At 43.3% G+C, this 17,255-nt stretch overlaps 1 protein-coding gene across 2 annotated transcripts in view; it reads left to right on the top strand.

The window, feature by feature from the left end:
* ARMH3 (armadillo like helical domain containing 3) overlaps nt 1–17,255 on the top strand; it is a 207,140-nt gene that overhangs the window by 4,007 nt on the left and 185,878 nt on the right. For both annotated transcript variants that reach the window (XR_008793369.1, XM_056120515.1), the window contains exons 2-5: nt 6,576–6,688; nt 9,150–9,206; nt 9,316–9,462; nt 12,515–12,622. Coding sequence is in view for 1 of the 2 variants with exons in the window: in XM_056120515.1 (XP_055976490.1) it covers nt 6,587–6,688; nt 9,150–9,206; nt 9,316–9,462; nt 12,515–12,622 (414 nt within the window). In the remaining variant the exon portion in view is untranslated. The remainder of the gene's footprint in view (nt 1–6,575; nt 6,689–9,149; nt 9,207–9,315; nt 9,463–12,514; nt 12,623–17,255) is intronic.

Genomic DNA, 17,255 nt, shown 5'->3' with positions numbered 1-17,255 from the left:
ATTTGTGTACATAGGCAGGTCCTGTAGATTGGGGGTAGAAGGGGTGGAACTGAATTATCTTCTGTAAAGCTGGATTGCTTCTATTGGATATAGTCTGGGTGTTTAGACCTAGATAGTGTAGGGACTGGGAAATACCTGTTTTCACTCTGTCCTGTGTTGGTTTGGGAAATTCCTGAGTTTACTTCTCTAAGGGGTAAAGACTAAGTACCCACATGGTTAGCAACACTTTCTAGAGCACACACAAGATATGGAAATTTCTCTGCAGGAGTTTATGGGAAAATTAAACCTGGCAGCTTTGTTCTGGCATTAGAAATAGGGATAAGGGGCTGGAGTGATAGCACAGCGGGTAGGGCGTTTGCCTTGCACGCAGCCAACCGGCGTTCGATTCCCAGCATCCCATATGGTCCCCTGAGCACTGCCAGGAGTAATTCCTGAGTGAAGAGCCAGGAGTAACCTCTGTGCATTGCCGGACGTGACCCAAAAGGCAACCCCCACCCCCCAAAAAAAACCCCAGAAAATAGGGATAATATTTATTGACTGAGTGTTCTTGGATAGGGTAGAAATATTGATATGAATGGTTTTAAGTTTAGATTTTCCATAGCTTTTTGTGTGTGTGTGTGGGGGGGGGGAAGAGGGCCTCTACCCAGTGGTGCTTAGTGCTCAGGAGCTACCTGTGTCTGTTCTCTGGAGATCTTGGGATTGTGCTCAGCAGTGCTTGGAGATTTATACTGGGGGTTGAACCCGGGTCTCCTGCATGCAAAACATGCTCTCAGCCCATTGAGCTATCCTCAGTGGCTCCGGTAGAAACTTTTTTTGAGGGGTGCACTGTCTTTCCGGCCTGATATTTTTTTTTTTTTTGAGGGCAGCGCCTCAGCTGCACTCAGGGCTTACTCCTTATTTGCTTTCATTTCATTTCAGAAGATCATTGCTGTATCCTCTAGTCCCTAGGTTATTAAAACTGTGAAGAAAAATCTTTGATTCGTATATTTTATCTAATTATCACTCGGGTTCACATAAAAATGTCTTTTAAAAATTTTTTGGGGGGGACTGGAGAGTGTAGAGTGTAGAGTGTGTATACAGGCCACTAGCTTTGCACAGGCCAATATCGGTTTGATCCTTGGCATTTTGTATGGTCCCTTGAGCACTGCCAGGAGTAATTTCTGAGTGTAGAGCCAGGGGTCACTCCTGAGCATTGCCAGGTGTGACCCAAAAATCAAAACAAATTTTTTCTGGGGGATCACACCTGGTGGTGCTCAGAGTTGGCTTACTACTGGCTCTGCACTTAGGTATCATTCTTTTTTTTTTTTTTTTTTTTTTTTTTTTTTATTAGTGAAGCACCATGAGGTACAGTTGTAGATTTACAAATCCTTGTGCCTGAGTTTCGGTCATACAATGATCAAATACCCATCCCTCCACCAGTGCCCATTTCCCCCCACCCCCCCTCCCACCCTGCCTCTGTGGCAGGGCATTCCCCTTTGTTCTCTCTCTCCTTTTGGGTGTTGTGGTCTGCAAAAGAGGCATTGAGTGGCAATCATGTTCAGTCCATAGTCTACTTTCAACATGCATTTTCCCTCCTGGGAGGATCCTCCAAACACCTTTCATTTGGTGTTCCCTTCTCTATCTGAACTGCCCTTTCCCCTAGAATATCCGGCTGGCCTCTAAGTTATGGAGTAATCCTCCTGGTGTTGATCTCAGCTATTCTTAGGTATTGATCTCATATTTTGTTGCTTTATATCCCCCAGATGAATGCAATTTTTCTATGTCTATCCCTCTCTTTCTGACTCATTTCGCTTAGCATGATACTTTCCACATTGTTTAGGTATCATTCTTGGAAGGGCTCTGGAGACCATATGGGATTTTAGGGATTGAACCTGGGTTGGGTACATGTAAGGTACTATCTAATCAGCTCCAACAAAAATGTCTTGAGCTGAAGGGGATCACAAGTCGAAAATATTTAATAAGTTGTTCTGCTCTAGTACAGTGGTTTTTAGTCTTTTTTTATACCTTTTGACCCATATTTGTCCATGGGCTAGCACTTGAAAACCACCAAGTGCTCTAGTGTGTAACACCTAAAAGGCAGTCAATAAATATTTATTGAAAGAATAAATGCCTGATCTGTATTTTCTTTCTAGATAATGGAGACATTAATTTTTAAGTTAATTTTTATCTTTAAATTTTTTTTCTCCCAACGGGAGAACTAGTATGGCAGGTAGGGTGTTTGCCTTGCATGTAACTTGGCAAACTACTCTTCGGAGCGATAGCACAGTGGTAGGGCGTTTGCCTTGCACGCAGCCAACATGGCCGACCCAAGTTTGATTCCTCCGCCCCTCTTGGAGAGCCTGGCAAGCTACCGAGAGTATCTCGCCCGCACGGCAGAGCCTGGCAAGCCCCCCGTGACGTATTCGATATGCCAGACACAGTAGCAACAAAGTCTCCAACGGAGACATTACTGGGCCCGCTCGAACAAATCGACGAACAACGGGAGGGCCTTTACTGAAAGAATCATCAAGTAGTTTGTCTAGTCTGGTTCCCTTGTTTTACTTGGAAGAAAACTGAGATGCACAGTTGTAAAAAACTATGCACGCAGAAGGTTGTGTGTTCGCGGGCTCTCTGGACGGCTCTATCTCACCGCCCGCGTTCGGTGCCCTAGAGCCGCTGTGTGTAGCCTGCATCGGGACGGCTGTTGGCCAAGGGCAGATGAAGGAAGAGACGAGGGCCAGGCCGGTTGATCTTAGTGGCAGTTTATTACAAGGAAGTTTATCCCATAGAAGAACTTATGTTGTGGAGGGCCTAGGTTCTCTCAAGCACATGTTCCCCTTGCTAGTCTCTCGGTAGTCCATCTTTCAGCCCCGCTCTCTCCTTCTCCAGCTCCCTTCTAGTCTGGGCTGACACTCCACCCAGTCAGGTAGCCAAATCAACATAAGAAAGCCCTTCCTGACTGCTCAAGGGCAAGATACCTCTTAAGGTGTTTTATCTTTTCCTCAGTCCAATAAACTATCAACTATTCCTGAGGTTATGCAGGAAGGATAGAACAGTGTTATTCTACACACAGTGACTTACTCAGTGTTCTCTGGTCATCTTGTGTTCTATAGTTTTGGTTCTGCCATCACTCAGCCGGTGCTTGTTCATTGTATCCCTGTTTCTCAACCTTTGGTCTCTGGAGCAGTGTTGTCCATTGAAATTTCTTTCTTTTTTTCTTTTTTGGATAACACCAAAAAAAGTGTGAATTTTTTTTGGTCATGCTCAGGGGTTACTTCTGGCTCTGCACTCAGGAATTTCTCTTGGCAGTGCTCAGGGATCATATGGGATGCCATGGATTGAACCTGGGTTGGGTATTGTGCTATCTCTCTAACCCTCTCTCTCTCTTTTTTTAAATTTTTATTAGTGAAACACCATGAGGTACAGTTGTATACTTACAAATTTTTGTACTTGGGTTTCAGTTATACAATGATCCAGTACCCATCCCTCCACCAGTGCCCATTCTCCATCATTTACATTTTTTAAAAAATTTTTGTTAGTGAAACACCATGAGGTACAGTTGCAGATTTACAAATTTTTGTGCTTGGGTTTCAATTGTACAATGATCAAACACCCATCTCTCCACCACTGCCCAATTTCCACCACCTCGGGTCCCAGTATCCCTCCCGCCCTCCATTCCCCCTTCCCACCCTGCCTCTGTGGCAGGGTATTCCCTTTTGTTCTCTCTCTCCTTTTGGGTGTCTAACCCCCTCTTTGTAGAAATTTTGTGGCAATCTGTAATCAGGTAGTGGCTATGTGATTTAGGAGCTTTATTGTAATTAACATTTAATTTAATAAAATACTACTTGCGGGGCTGGAGCAATAGCACAGCAGGTAGGGCGTTTGCCTTGCAAGCGGCCGACCCGGGTTCGATTCCCAGCATCCCATATGGTCCCCTGAGCACCGCCAGGAGTCATTCCTGAGTGCAGAGCCAGGAGGAACCCCTGTGCATCGCCAGGTGTCACCCAAAAAGCAAAATAAATAAAATTTAAAAAAAAAAAAATACTACTTGCGTTGGGCCGGAGTGATAGCATAGCAGGTAGGGCTTGTTGCCTTGTACGCGGCCGACCCGGATTCGACTCCTCCGCCTCTCTTGGAGGGCTCAGCAAGCTACCGAGAGTATTCTGCCCGAGCGATAAAGCCTGGCAAGCTATGCATGAGTAATTCAGTATGCCAAAAACAGTAACAACAACTCTCCCAATGGAGACATTACTGGTGCCCGCTCGAGCAAATTGATGAACAACGGGAGGATAGTGGCAGTGACAGTGTTAGCTGGCCTGTGAATTATTTTTCTTATTTTCTCTGACCTGTAGGTCTACAAAGGTTGGAGAACACCGCACTCTACAGTAGATGAGGATTGTAGAAGAGAAAAAAAAAATCTCTGGGATCTGTAAACAGATTGCTCTCTTTTAATGATGTTAGGCAGTTTACTCCTTTATGATTCAGATCTTTTTCTATCAAATTTAGGAGTATGGACTTAATTTCTGAGATCTCCCCCATCAAAACAAAACAAAACAAAACAGCTTCTCTAAGAGTTTTCTATTTTCTACTCCATCATCCTAGAAATGCTCTTCTTAGCTATGTTTCATGGCAGGAAGAGGCATAGTGATGTCAGAGCCAGTCACATTTCTGCTTGGGTGGTAAATTCCAGTCACCTAAGATAATGACAGAGAGTAATGAGCTGAGACCCTTGGTATTTTGACCCTGCTTCAGATAGAAGGAAGCGTGATGAAAAGAATTTAATTTCTTAGGAAATTTGGTGCTTTGGATTAGAATTGTTTTTCTTTCTTTTCCTATTTCTTATCAGAGAATATTGATTCTGAAATAGAGAAAGTGAATGTATTAGATTTGGGGTGGACATTGATTAGCTGTAATCCAATTATAAATTCTCTTGGGGGGATGTTTGTAAACATGAGCTTTTCACATCTAGGAATTGTGATTCCCGCAATTCCTCCTAATCAACTGGTTGAAGTTGAGTACACAGGAGATCTATATCCACTAAGTTTAGAATTGCATTGCTTTTGATTTATTTTAATAGGGTCTTCTTGATTTCCAATTTATTTTATCTCGATAAGGACATCTTATTCTTGACAGCCTATTTAAAAGACACAGCAATGTTTTGAACAGAGGGCGTATTTCATGCTCTAAGGCAAAGCCATGATCAATATAGTATAAATTGGCTAAAAGAATCTTGTCTTTTTGTGGTTGCTAATTTTGCCTTCAGTTTTCTCTGGACCATAGTGGAATTTGAGAACTTAGTGAGGCCACAAAAGGGGTCTGGCCTGGAGAGAGAGGACAGGGCTTAAAACACTTGCCTGCCATGTTTAGTCTCCAGCACCACAAAGGCCAGAGCACTACCAGGGGCAACCCCCAGGCAGAGTCAGCAGCCCTTGAGTATCAGTCACTAAATGGCCCCACCTGCTGTGCTGGGGGCTGCTCCCAGGAATCTCTCCTAGCTGTGCCAGGGTTTGATCCTGGGCCTCCCACATGTTATACATGCACCTCAACTCTTTGGACTATCTCCCTAGCCTCTAGAGACATAGGATTTAAATAAAAAATGTTGTCAAGTGCTAGAGAGAGCTTAGTGGAATGAACCCTGGGCACATGCTTTGAACTAAGGAGGCCTGGGTTTGGTACCCAAAACTGCATAGTCCCTTCCACTTGGAACAGTCCTCAAGTACAGAGCCAGGAGTAGTTCCCCTGAACTCTATATGTGGCCTCAAAACAAAAAAAAAAATTTGTCAATAACAGATTCTGAGATGTGAGGTATATGTGTATGTTCATAGGTGAGACTTGTGGTATTTCAAGTTCCTGTTGAAAAATAAAATAGAAATTTCCTTGAAGCAAGATGGGAAAATATGGGCATGATTCATAGAACTGTTTTTATATAGAATTAAAAAATATGTTGAAATTTGATCAGCAATTGTATTACATATAATTCAATTCAAAAGGAGTAAGTTGATATATTTAGTTACTTTTGAAATCAGATTTAATTTCTGACTTTCATAACTATTATTTTCTGCCTTGGGTCTCTTTCTAAGAGGAATTTCTGAAGACAGTCAAGTGCAGTGTGATTTATGAGGCAGTGAAGGCCAAGTACTTTGCAATGATGAGGACCCTACTTACTTTGGGGAAATCAATAGAGCACATCAGTCTGCAGCACACTTCCTGCCTTAATGGTCCCAAGCTCGATCAATACTTGAAATTTAACTTTACCATGAGACTGTGGGTTGTGTGTGCTTTGCAGTCTACTTTCCATCAACCTCAAATATATGACCAGGCCTATTATAGATGGGGCTAGTTATACTTTTCTGCTTGGTTTTGGATCTTCTTTATGCCTCATCTACTGGCATGTTTTAAGGATGTCAGATGTGTTGTGCTGTAGGCGAAGTAATGATTTAAACCGTGACATTACCTCTTCAGGGGATGTGGTGTTGGACAGATATGCAGGATGCTAGCTATTTATCATTACTTCTCCCTAAAAGTTTTCTATTGATAGGTATTTTAGTGTGGAGGCACTCTAGCATTTCTAGCACTGACTTATTTTTTCTTCACAGATTCTCTAACCATGTCACAGGTAGAGAAACGAGGGGGTTTGCTCCGGAAATCTTCAGCATCCAAAAAACCATTGAAGGAAAAAGTCGTGTTGATGTATGATGAAATCTTCATGGTAAGGCCTGAAACCCTGACTTGCTGTACACCCTGACTTAGTTTATTGTTGCAAAGTGAGAAATAAGGTCAACTTTATCTGCCCCCTTTTAGTTCTTCAGAGGGAGAAGATAAGGGAGTGAGGGGGAAGTGGGAGAAAATACTATGTTGTGGACTGGAAAGATAGTATAGGGGTTAAGGTACTTGCCTGGCTTGCACAACTCTGGTTCTCTCCCTGGCACCACATGGTCCCCTGAGCACATCCAGTGACCCCTGAGCACAGAGCCAGGGTAATCCTTGAACACTCCCATGTGTGAGTAAAGCCCCCAATACCCCCCTAAAAAAAGCAAAAAAAATTCTTCATATATATCATATAGATTGTTATTTGTCCTTATGATTATTGTCATGAGCTTAGTAAAACAATTGAGTGTGTGGCTACAGCGGTAGGGCGTTTGCCTTGCATGCGGCAGACCTGGCAGACCCAAGTTCGATTCCTCTGCCCCTCTTGGAGAGCTTGGCAAGCTACCGAGAGTATCTTGCCCACATGACAAAGCCTGGAAAGCTACCCCTGAAGTATTCAATGTGCCAAACACAGTAACAAGTCTCACAGTGGAGAGTTACTGGGCCCTCTCGATGAACAAGGGAGGACAGTGCTACAGTGCTACAGTTGCTACATTTGCAACCTCATGACACTTCCAAACTTTATGATCCTAACATCCCAGTAGGAGCACACCAGATTGGATGGGAATGTAGCTAGAAGCCAACTAATCTCAGCTAACAAGACATTAACACAGAAGGCTCAACTTGTAGCAACAACTCAGTAAAACCTCAGAAAAGGACTTAATGTCCCCACGGTGAAATATAAGTTTTCACAAATTTTCTTTTACTGAAGTAATTTTTGATTGTTCCATTAGCCATTTAGTAGTAAAAAGCAATATGAAATAAATTATTGTGGGTCTACTATGGGGGTAGGCTTGAAGTGTGGTTGGGAAATTGGAGACAGTGGTGGAGGGAAGGTGGCAGTGGTGGTGGGATTGGTGTTGGAATATTGAATTCTTGTAACAAATCATCATAAAAAACTTTGTAAACCTTGGTGTTTAAATAAAATGGGAAAAAAGCCCTGTCTTTTTTGGGGGGGTGGTGTGGAGTGGGATTTGGGCCAAACCTGACTCTGATCAGGGCTTATTTCTGGCTCTGCACTCAGGGATCTCTCCTGGTGGGGCTCAGGGAACTGCATGCATGCCAGGGATTGTACCTGGGGTCCACTTTGTGTACCTTACCTGCTGAACTGTCTCCAGCCCCAGGACTTGTCTTCCTTATGATCTGAACTAAGTACTTTCTAAGTTGCTTCAGTTACATTTGGCCCTAGAACTCTAATTGTTTAGATAATTTACTAATTTTTTTTTTTTTGGTCACACTTTGGTGTGTTTAGGTGCCGTTTCTGGCTCTGCTCAGTAGTGACCCTTGATGGTGCTTAGGGAACCATATGTGGTGGGGGGGAATTGAACCAGAGTGGGCAACTTGCAAGGCAAATTTGTCTTACTTCCAGTACTATTTTTCTGGCAATCAATTTTAATTTTACATTTTATTTTTTATTTTTGGATCAGCTGCATGCAAGGGAAGTGCCCTTCCTGCTGTACTGTCTCTCTGGCCCCCTCCTTCCCCTCAAAACCCCCTATATTAATTCTTTTTTTTTTTTTTTTTTGCTTTTTGGGTCACACCTGGTGATGCACAAGGGTTACTCCTGGCTCTGCACTCAGGAGTTACTCCTGGTGGTGCTCAGGGGACCATATGGGATGCTGGGAATCGAACCCAGGTCGGCCACGTGCAAGGCAAATGCCCTACTCGCTGTGCTATCTCTCCAGCCCACCTCTATCAATTCTTATCTAATGAAGATACTTGGTAGTAATTTGAAAAGATCAACTTAAGGTTAAGATAATAATAAAACAATTTATTGAATTTGCTTTGAAGTAGTTATTTTACTTATTTTGCTTATCAATTAGAAATCTGCAGAATTTCTGTGTGAAAATTTTTGCTAAGAAATTATAGATTTTAGAACTATATTTTGTCAACCTTTTGGACCTAGTTGAATTAGGAAAAAAGTATATTAAAATCCTTACATAGAGGATGGGACTAGAGCAGTAGTATAGTGGATAGGTATAGTGACTTGTACACAGTTAACTTGGGTTCCATTCTGGCACCCAATGTGGTCCACCAAGCCTGCAAGGAGTGATGCCTGAGCTTAGAGCCGGGAGAAAGCCCTGACCACTGCTGGTTGTGGCCCAAAAACTGAAAAAAAAAAAAAAAATCTTTATACAGAGGATGCAATCCATATTGGCGTATTGAAGTGCTGTAGAAATAGTTAAATGCTTGTTTATTTTTTGCTTTTTGGGTTACAACCAGCAATGCCCAGGGGTTACTTCTGGCTCTGCACTCAGGAATCACTCTTGGGGATGTTGAATTTGCTTGTCTTCTGGTTTCAGGCGGAGGACCCCAGTAAGTGCACTCCTCGATTTTGGGAGGAACTCTTCCTCATGAAGGTAAGACTTGATGACATCTGTGTATTGTCTTGTTAACTTAGATTACATCTCTCATGAGTTCTGGGTGCTATGCTAAAAATATACTGAGGCTTTTGTTTTTTCCTTGTAGGTGAATTTAGAGTACCTGGAAGGCAAGCTGGAATCTCTTGATGGTGAGGAGTTAATGAAGATCAAGGACAATATTAATTGCTTGTTTCAACGCTGCATCCAGGCTTTGGGAGAAGAGCATCCGATTCGAGTTGTCAATGCTTTACAGGTACATGGCTGGGAGACTGGAAAAGTCTTTTTTTTTGCTCTTTGGGTCACACGGTGATGCACAGGGGTTACTCCTGGCTCATGCACTCAGGAATTACTCCTGGCGGTGCTTGGGGAACAATATGGAATGCTGGGGATTAAACCTGGGTCGGCTGTGTGCAAGGCAAACACCCTACCCACTGTGCTATCGCTCCAGCACTGGAAGAGTGTTTATTATTTTTTATTTTTTTAAATTTTTTTGCTTTTTGGATCACACCCGGAGATGCACAGGGGTTACTCCTGGCTCTGCACTCAGGAATTACTCCTGGTAGTGCTCAGGGGACCATATGGGATGCTGGGAATTGAACCCGGGTCAGCCGCGTGCAAGGCAAACACCCTGCCCACTGCTATTGCTCCAGCCCCTTGGGAAAGTCTTAATAGGAAAAAGAATTGAAACACACCTGTTGGAACCTGAGAAATCTCAATAAAGTTGCCCTTTGGTGTTGGGTTTTCTGTCTTCGTCATTTAAGTAAATTTTGTTTGCTTAGCTATCTTCCTTGTTAAACAAATGAATTCCTATATTAGCCATTTTGTTATTTTTTGGTTAATACCTGGTGGTGTTCTGGATCACACGGCGATGTACAGGGGTTACTCCTGGCTCATGCACTCAGGAATTACTCCTGGTGGTGCTCGAGGAACAATATGGGATGTTGGGGATTGAACCCGGGTCGGCTGCATGTAAGGCAAACGCCCTACCCACTGTGCTTTTGCATCAACCCTGGAAGAGTCTTTATTATTTTTTATTTTTTAATTTTTTTTGCTAGCTTCAGGGACCATATGGAATACCAGGGATTGAACCCACGTAGGCCACCTGCATGGCAAATGCCCTATCTGCTGTACTATTGCTCTGGCAGCATTTTGTTCATTTGTAGTTTGTCCACATATATAAATGGTTTGACAGAATTCTTATTACTTGAAGAAAGGAAATTAAGGTTTGGATGTTTACTTAAAGCGAAGTTCAAAAGATAGTATTACTTTGGGGGGTGGGTTGGGGTCTGGGCCACATCTGACAGTTCTCAGGGACTGCTCCTGGCTCTTTGCTCAGAGCACTTGAACACTTGAAATTGAACTTAAACACTCCTGGTAGTGTTCAGGGAACCGTATGTGGTGTCGGTGACTGAACCTGGGGTCAGCCACATGCAGGGCAAGAGCCTTACCCCCTGTAGTTCCTCACTAGCTTTGGAGTTCCTTTTTTTTGTAAGTGCTGTGACTTGAATGCAGACTATCATACATATAAGACAAGTGCTCTACTGTTGAGCTATATTTCTAACCCCTAGATTGAGGAATTCTTTTTTTTTATTTAACTGTTTGCTTTATTAAGTCAGTAGCCCAAATTGTAAGAGTCCACTTGTTTAAATTCTCAGGAGCGATAGCACAGTGGGTAGGGCGTTCGCCTTACAAGCGGCCAACATGGCTGACCCGAGTTCGATTCCTCTGCCCCTCTCGGAGAGCCCGGCAAGCTACCGAGAGTATTTGATATGCCAGACACAGTAACAACAAAGTCCCAATGGAGACGTTACTGGGCCCGCTCGAGCAAATCGACGATCAACGGGAGGGCCTTTTACTTTTTTAAAGTCAAAAATATTTTCTTTTCAAATTTATTTTCATAAAGTTGTTCACAATAATGGATTACATTCAATATTTCAACACCAGCCCACCACCATTACATCGTCCCACCACCATTATTTTGAATTTTCTTGCCACCAGTTAAACCTGCCGAAAAGGCAGATGCTAGATAATTTATTCTGTATTGCTTGCTATGAACAGCGTAAGATGTTGTGCGGCTGCAAGAGTGACCATGCGCTCCTGGAATTCTAAAATTTTATATAATTAGGATCTGGAGAAATCTCTGCAGCAAGCTGTTCAGTTCCGAGATTCTTCTGTGTGTCTCTGAATTATGGCTGGAGCTTAAATAGCAGCCAGAGGCAGTTCATGGGTGTGACCTCCAGGGTCCCAAAGGGATGAGGAGATGAGAAGGACCGGCCCATCTTCTGTCCCTTGAGGCCTGGAGTTTGCCATCACTGAACCCGCGTACCTGTGCTTTTCATTGGGTTCTTGAAGTTGGTGGCTGCCCGGATTCTTAGGGGGTAGGTGGGGGGATGATGCCTGCTCTCTGTCTGAGGCACCCCAGTGAAGTCAGTCTGGCTTAAAGTCAGGCAACTCTGAAGCGAGCTGCTTGGTTCCGAGATTCTTTTGTGTATCTCTGAGGAATTCTTAATCTGAGGTGTTCTTTGACTTTCTGAAAAATATTTAGTGTCCATATATACATTAAGAAATAACTTTTGGGAGCTGGAGCAATAGCACAGTGGGTAGGGCGTTTGCCTTGCACGCGTCTGACCCAGGTTCGATTCCCAGCATCCTATATGGTCCCCTGAGCACCACCAGGGGTAATTCCTGAATGCAGAACCAGGAGTAACCCCTGTGCTTTGCCGGGTGTGACCCAAAAAGCAAAAAAAAAAAAAAAAAAACCCAGAAATAACTTTTATCAGATTCTCAAAAGGACCTTTCACTCAAAATAAATGAACAACAACAACAACAACAAAATCACTGTTCTCCCCACGTACTACCTGGGTATAGCCTGTTGACTTCCAGCATTGCTTACCTGACCTGAGCGTCACTGTGTCACCTGCCCCTCCTCGCATTGAACAGTGCATAGGTTTCTTGCCTTGCATGTGGCATAACTGGGTTCGAGCCCTGGCATTCTATATGGTTCTTTAAAAAGGAGTGATCCTTTTTTTATTTATTTCTGGGTCATACCTGGGGATGCTCAGGGATCACTCCTGGCAGGCTCCTGTGACCATATAGGGTGCCGGAAATTGAACCTGGGTCATCCACATGCAAGGTAAACTCCCTACCCTCTGTAGTATCTCTCCAGCCCCAAGATTTAGACTGTGTTAGAACTCAGAGTAACAGCACATGAATGTCATTTTCGAAAGAGAGTGTCTGAGCTTGCAATGTGAGGTTTGTTTTGAGACTTCATTTTCTCTAGAAAGACTTTTCTCTGATTTCTGCAGACCTTGTGTGCACTTATTCGAGGAGTCCATCAGAAGAATAAATCTACCTCTGGGTTTGACATTATCAACATGTTGATGGGCTTTGACAAGGCGGAGCTGTGCATGAAGGTGAGACATTAGCTGCAGATGTGCTGGCAGTGGCTGGCTCTGACAGCTGCATGTGGAAACCATCTGCAGACTGATAAACTAGGATATTTGGACTCATAACAATTGTTGAGTTTGGTCTTGCATTGGGATTTTTTAATTTTACCGCTTTGGTTTACCTAAATAAAGGAAAATTTGAAATTCAAATTTGAATTGAGACATTCTTTCCTTGTGGCATAAAGACTGAGCTATTATTTTATATCAGATGAGCATGTATTCTTTTTTTTTCTTTTTTCTTCCTTTGGGTCACACCCGGTGATGCACAGGGGTCACTCCTGGCTCATACACCCAGGAACTACCCCTGGCGGTGCTCAGGGGACCATATGGGGATGCTGGGAATCGAACCAGGGTTGGCCGCATACAAGGCAAAAGCCCTACCCACTGTGCTATTGCTCCAGCCCCTGATCAAGTATTCTTAAAAGCACTAAAGAATTTAAATAAATTACAACTGATTCTGTATAACATAAAAATAACTTTAACTCTTTAAACTTGAAACTTTCTCTCTTAACAAAATAACATTTATTGTACCCACAGTTGTTTTTTGGCCATACCCCAGGATGATCAGGGGTTATTCCTGACTTTGCAATCAGCAATTACTCCTGGCAGTGCTTGATGACTATATGGGATGCCAGGGATAGAACCTGGGCCTTGTGCATTTGCTTTACTTACTGGATTATATAGCTTCTTGAAAGGGACTATTTTTATTTATTTATTTGTGCTTTTTGGGTCACACCTGGTGTTGCACAGGGGTTACTTCTGTTGCGGTGCTCCGGGGGACCATATGGGATGCTGAGAATCGAACCTGGGTCATCTGCGTGCAAGGCAAATGCCTACCCGCTGTGCTATTGCTCCAGCCCAAGGGGCTATTTTATTTTTTTAATTATTATTTTTTTTTGTTTTTGGGTAACACCCGGCGATGCCCAGGGGTTACTCCTGGCTTTGCATTTAGGAATTACTCCTGGCGGTGCTAGGGGGACTATATGGGATGCTGGGAATCAACCCGGGTCTGCTGTGTGCAAGACAAATGCCCGACCCACTGTACTATCACTCCAGCCCCAAGGTTCTATTTTTATTTATTTATTTATTTATTTCTTTTTGGGTCACACCCAGCGATGCACAGGGGTTACTCTTGGCTCTGCACTTAGGAATCACTCCTGGCCGTGCTCAGGGGACCATATGGGATGCTGGGAATCGAACCCGGGTCGGCCGTGTGCAAGGCAGACGCCCTACCCGCTGTGCTATTGCTCCAGCCCTAAGGGTCTATTTTTAAATAGAAGCTTTATTAATGTATAACTTATATGCAATACAGTTCACCCTCTTAATACTTAACAATTAAGTGGTTTTGTACAACCATCTCTATTTAATTATTTATTTATTTATTTGGTTTTTGGGCCACACCTGAAGCTGCTCAGAGGTTACTCCTGGCACTGCCAGTTCTGCACTCAGGAATTACTTCTGGCAGAACATGGGGGCCATATAGCATGGTGGGGATGAAACCTGGGTTGGGTGCTGGCAAAGCAAGCACCCTACCTGCTGTACTGTTTCTCCTGCCCCCACTGTTAATTTCAGAACATTTTATATTACCTTAAAAATCATTTGTAAAAGGGCTGAAGATACAGTACAGTGGGTAGAACATTTTTGTTCATATGCCAACCTAGGTTCAGTCCCTAGCACCCAGTATGGTCTCCCAAGCCCTACCAGGAATGATCTGACTACAATACCTGCAGTAAGCCCTGAGTGTGGCCCCAAAACAAAACAAAAAAAAGTTATAAAAATTTCTCATTTTTTTGTTCTGTTTGTCCCTCGACAACCATTAATTTGTCTGCTTTCTGTCTCTGTGGATTTGCTGTTCTGGAAATGTCATATAATTGGAATCATATCATATGTTGTCTTTTGGGTCTGGTGTTTTATGTAGCCTAGTGTTTTCAATGTTTATTTACAATGTAGCATGTATTAGTAATTTTTGTTTAGTAGTTCTGGGCTGAACCCAGGGTCTTATGCATCAAGCCACATTCCCAGCCTTTCATTTCTTTTAAAAAATTTCCTGATTATTTTTCTCTTCTATGACTATACTACATAGTTTATGAATATACCACATAGTTTATCTATTCATCAGTTCATAGATATTTATCATATTTAAACATTTGAACTATTGTGAATAATATTACTGTGAACTTACAAGAGTTTATGTGGACATGCATTTTCTGGTTTGGGGGGGATATATACCTAGGAGTAGAATTGCTGGGTCATTTGGTAACTCTGTGTTTCACATTATGAGGAACTTCCAGTCTTTTTTTTCAAAATGCAGTACCTTTTTATATCTTCACTAGTTTGTATGAGGTTTCCAGGCTCTTCACATCCCCATGAAGTATTTATCTTTAGTGTCAGGTTTCACACTTGTTCCTGTACATACCTACATAAATGCTTGTTTCTATGTCAGGGATGCACAAGGAATTACACCTGGCAATGTTTGTTATAACTTGTTATCGATGTTGGGGGTAGTTCTGGGGATCAAATGTAAGGCCTCACACATGCAAAACATATACTTTACAATATCACTGTACATATATGTGTATATATGTGGCGATGGTCAGTTATTTGTGCCCAGAAATTATTGCTGGCAGGCTCAGGGGACCATATGGGATACTGGGGTTCTAACCTGGGTCTCCTGCATGCAAGGCAAGCGTCCTACCCATTGTACTATCTCTCCAGGTCCACAATTTTGTTTTTGTTTTTGGGTAACACCCGGTGATACTCAAGGGTTCCGCATTCAGGAATCACTCTTGGCGGTGCTTGGGGCACCATATGAGATGCCAGATTCAATTTGGGTTGGCTGTGTGCAAGTTAAGTGCTTTGTCCACTGTTCTGGCCCCCCACACCTTTTTTTGTTTTCTTTTTTAAAGAAATGTCTGTTCACAACCTTTGCCCTTTTTTTCCTTTTTTTTTTTTTTTTGGTCTATATCTGGTGGTGCTCAAGGTTGACTTCTGGCTCTGCTCAGGGATCACTCCTGCAGGGTTCATGGGGACCATATGAGGTGCAAGTGTCCTTCCTGCTGTGCTATCACCACAGCCTAATGTGCCCATTTTTATTCACAAATCACAAATCACAAATCATCCTGTTATTCGTCGATTGCCTCGAGCAGGCCCCAGTAACGTCTCCTTCATCTTAGCCCTGAGATTATATTCAAGGCTCTTTAGGAGAAAGAGACCCATCATTGTTACTGGTATTTAGCATATTGGGTACGCCACGGGGAGTTTGCCAGACTCTGCCGTGTGGGCAGGCTACATTCGGTAACCTGCTAGTTTGTCCAAAGTAGGAATGAGATAATAAGATGTTATAATAAAATGTCGCGCGGCCGCAAATGCGGCCGTGCGGTTCCAGGAGCTAGTTTTTATAGTCTCTGAGTCTTGGCCGTTGATGGGATTACACAGCGCCAGGGGGCCAGTTGGTGGGTGTGGCCCCCGCCTACTGGAATTTGGAGGATCTGGGTGGAGGATGCTCGGCCCAAATCCGAGTAGGCTTGGAGATCTTCCATCCCTGATCCTCGTTGGTTAATCCCAGATGCATCACAAGGTAAAAATGTACCAGGAAGTCTGAGTTTGGCAGCACATCCTGGCGTCTGGTCATCATGGCACAGATAAGTCTGTAGGCTTGTAGTTTACCTTCCTTATATTCATTAGGCAATATAGTTGCCTTAAACAGCCATGATGCAAACATTCTGAGTGGTGGAATGAGGACCGGAGGGGATGGAGAAGACTGGTTATCCAGGCTTTTGCTAGGTTATCCCTTATCTTTGCTAGTTTATACCAGAGTTCATAGAGATAGCCAAAAACTTTGGCATGGATCTTCGGTGACTGGATATTATTCACATCTCCAAGGATCCCCAAGATCCGTCTCCATAACACAGTAGCAGAGTCTGGGTGCCAGCCAGTGAGGTTCCCTCCAGCAATTATTCTGCAGTCATCCACAAGGCATTCGTTGCTATCTGTTAAGTTTGAAGCATCAGTAGGACTTAGCTGCAACCAATGTCGTGCATCAGAATCTGTAGAGATAGACAAAAGAGTGACAGTGTTGGCAGTGACACAGCTCTGGGCTCTAATAATGAGACAGAGCTGACCATGAGCCCATGGAACCCATTTTTATTGAGTTAATTTTATTTTTATTCTTGAATTATAATGCACATGATATAGACCTCTTATCATAGAGGTATTTGCTGTGTTTGATACTGTCTTTTTCAGGGGTTGGGGGCTCAGGCCATACCTCATTGTACTCAGGGATCACTTCTAGATTATGCTTAGGAATGCATATGTGTTGCTAAGGATTGAATAGGGGTTGGCTGCATGTAAGGCAAATACCTTAACCTCTGTACTCTCTCTCTGGTTCTTCAATGCCGTCTTTTTTTTATTTTTGCTTTTGGGTCACACCTGGTGATGCTTAGGGGTTACTCCTGGCTTTGTGCTCAGGAATCACTCCTGGCAGTGCTCAGGGATGCTGAGAATTGAACCCGGGTCAGCTGCGTGCAAGGCAAACGCCCTACCCGCTGTGCTGTCACTCCAGCCCCACTTCAGTACTGTCTTGAATGAACAGTATGAACTT

Source organism: Sorex fumeus, unplaced genomic scaffold (genome assembly GCF_029834395.1).
Source record: "Sorex fumeus unplaced genomic scaffold, SorFum_2.1 ptg000043l, whole genome shotgun sequence".
In the NCBI taxonomy this organism is placed as follows: Eukaryota; Metazoa; Chordata; class Mammalia; order Eulipotyphla; family Soricidae; genus Sorex; species Sorex fumeus.
This window is presented reverse-complemented; position numbering and strand designations above follow the sequence as displayed.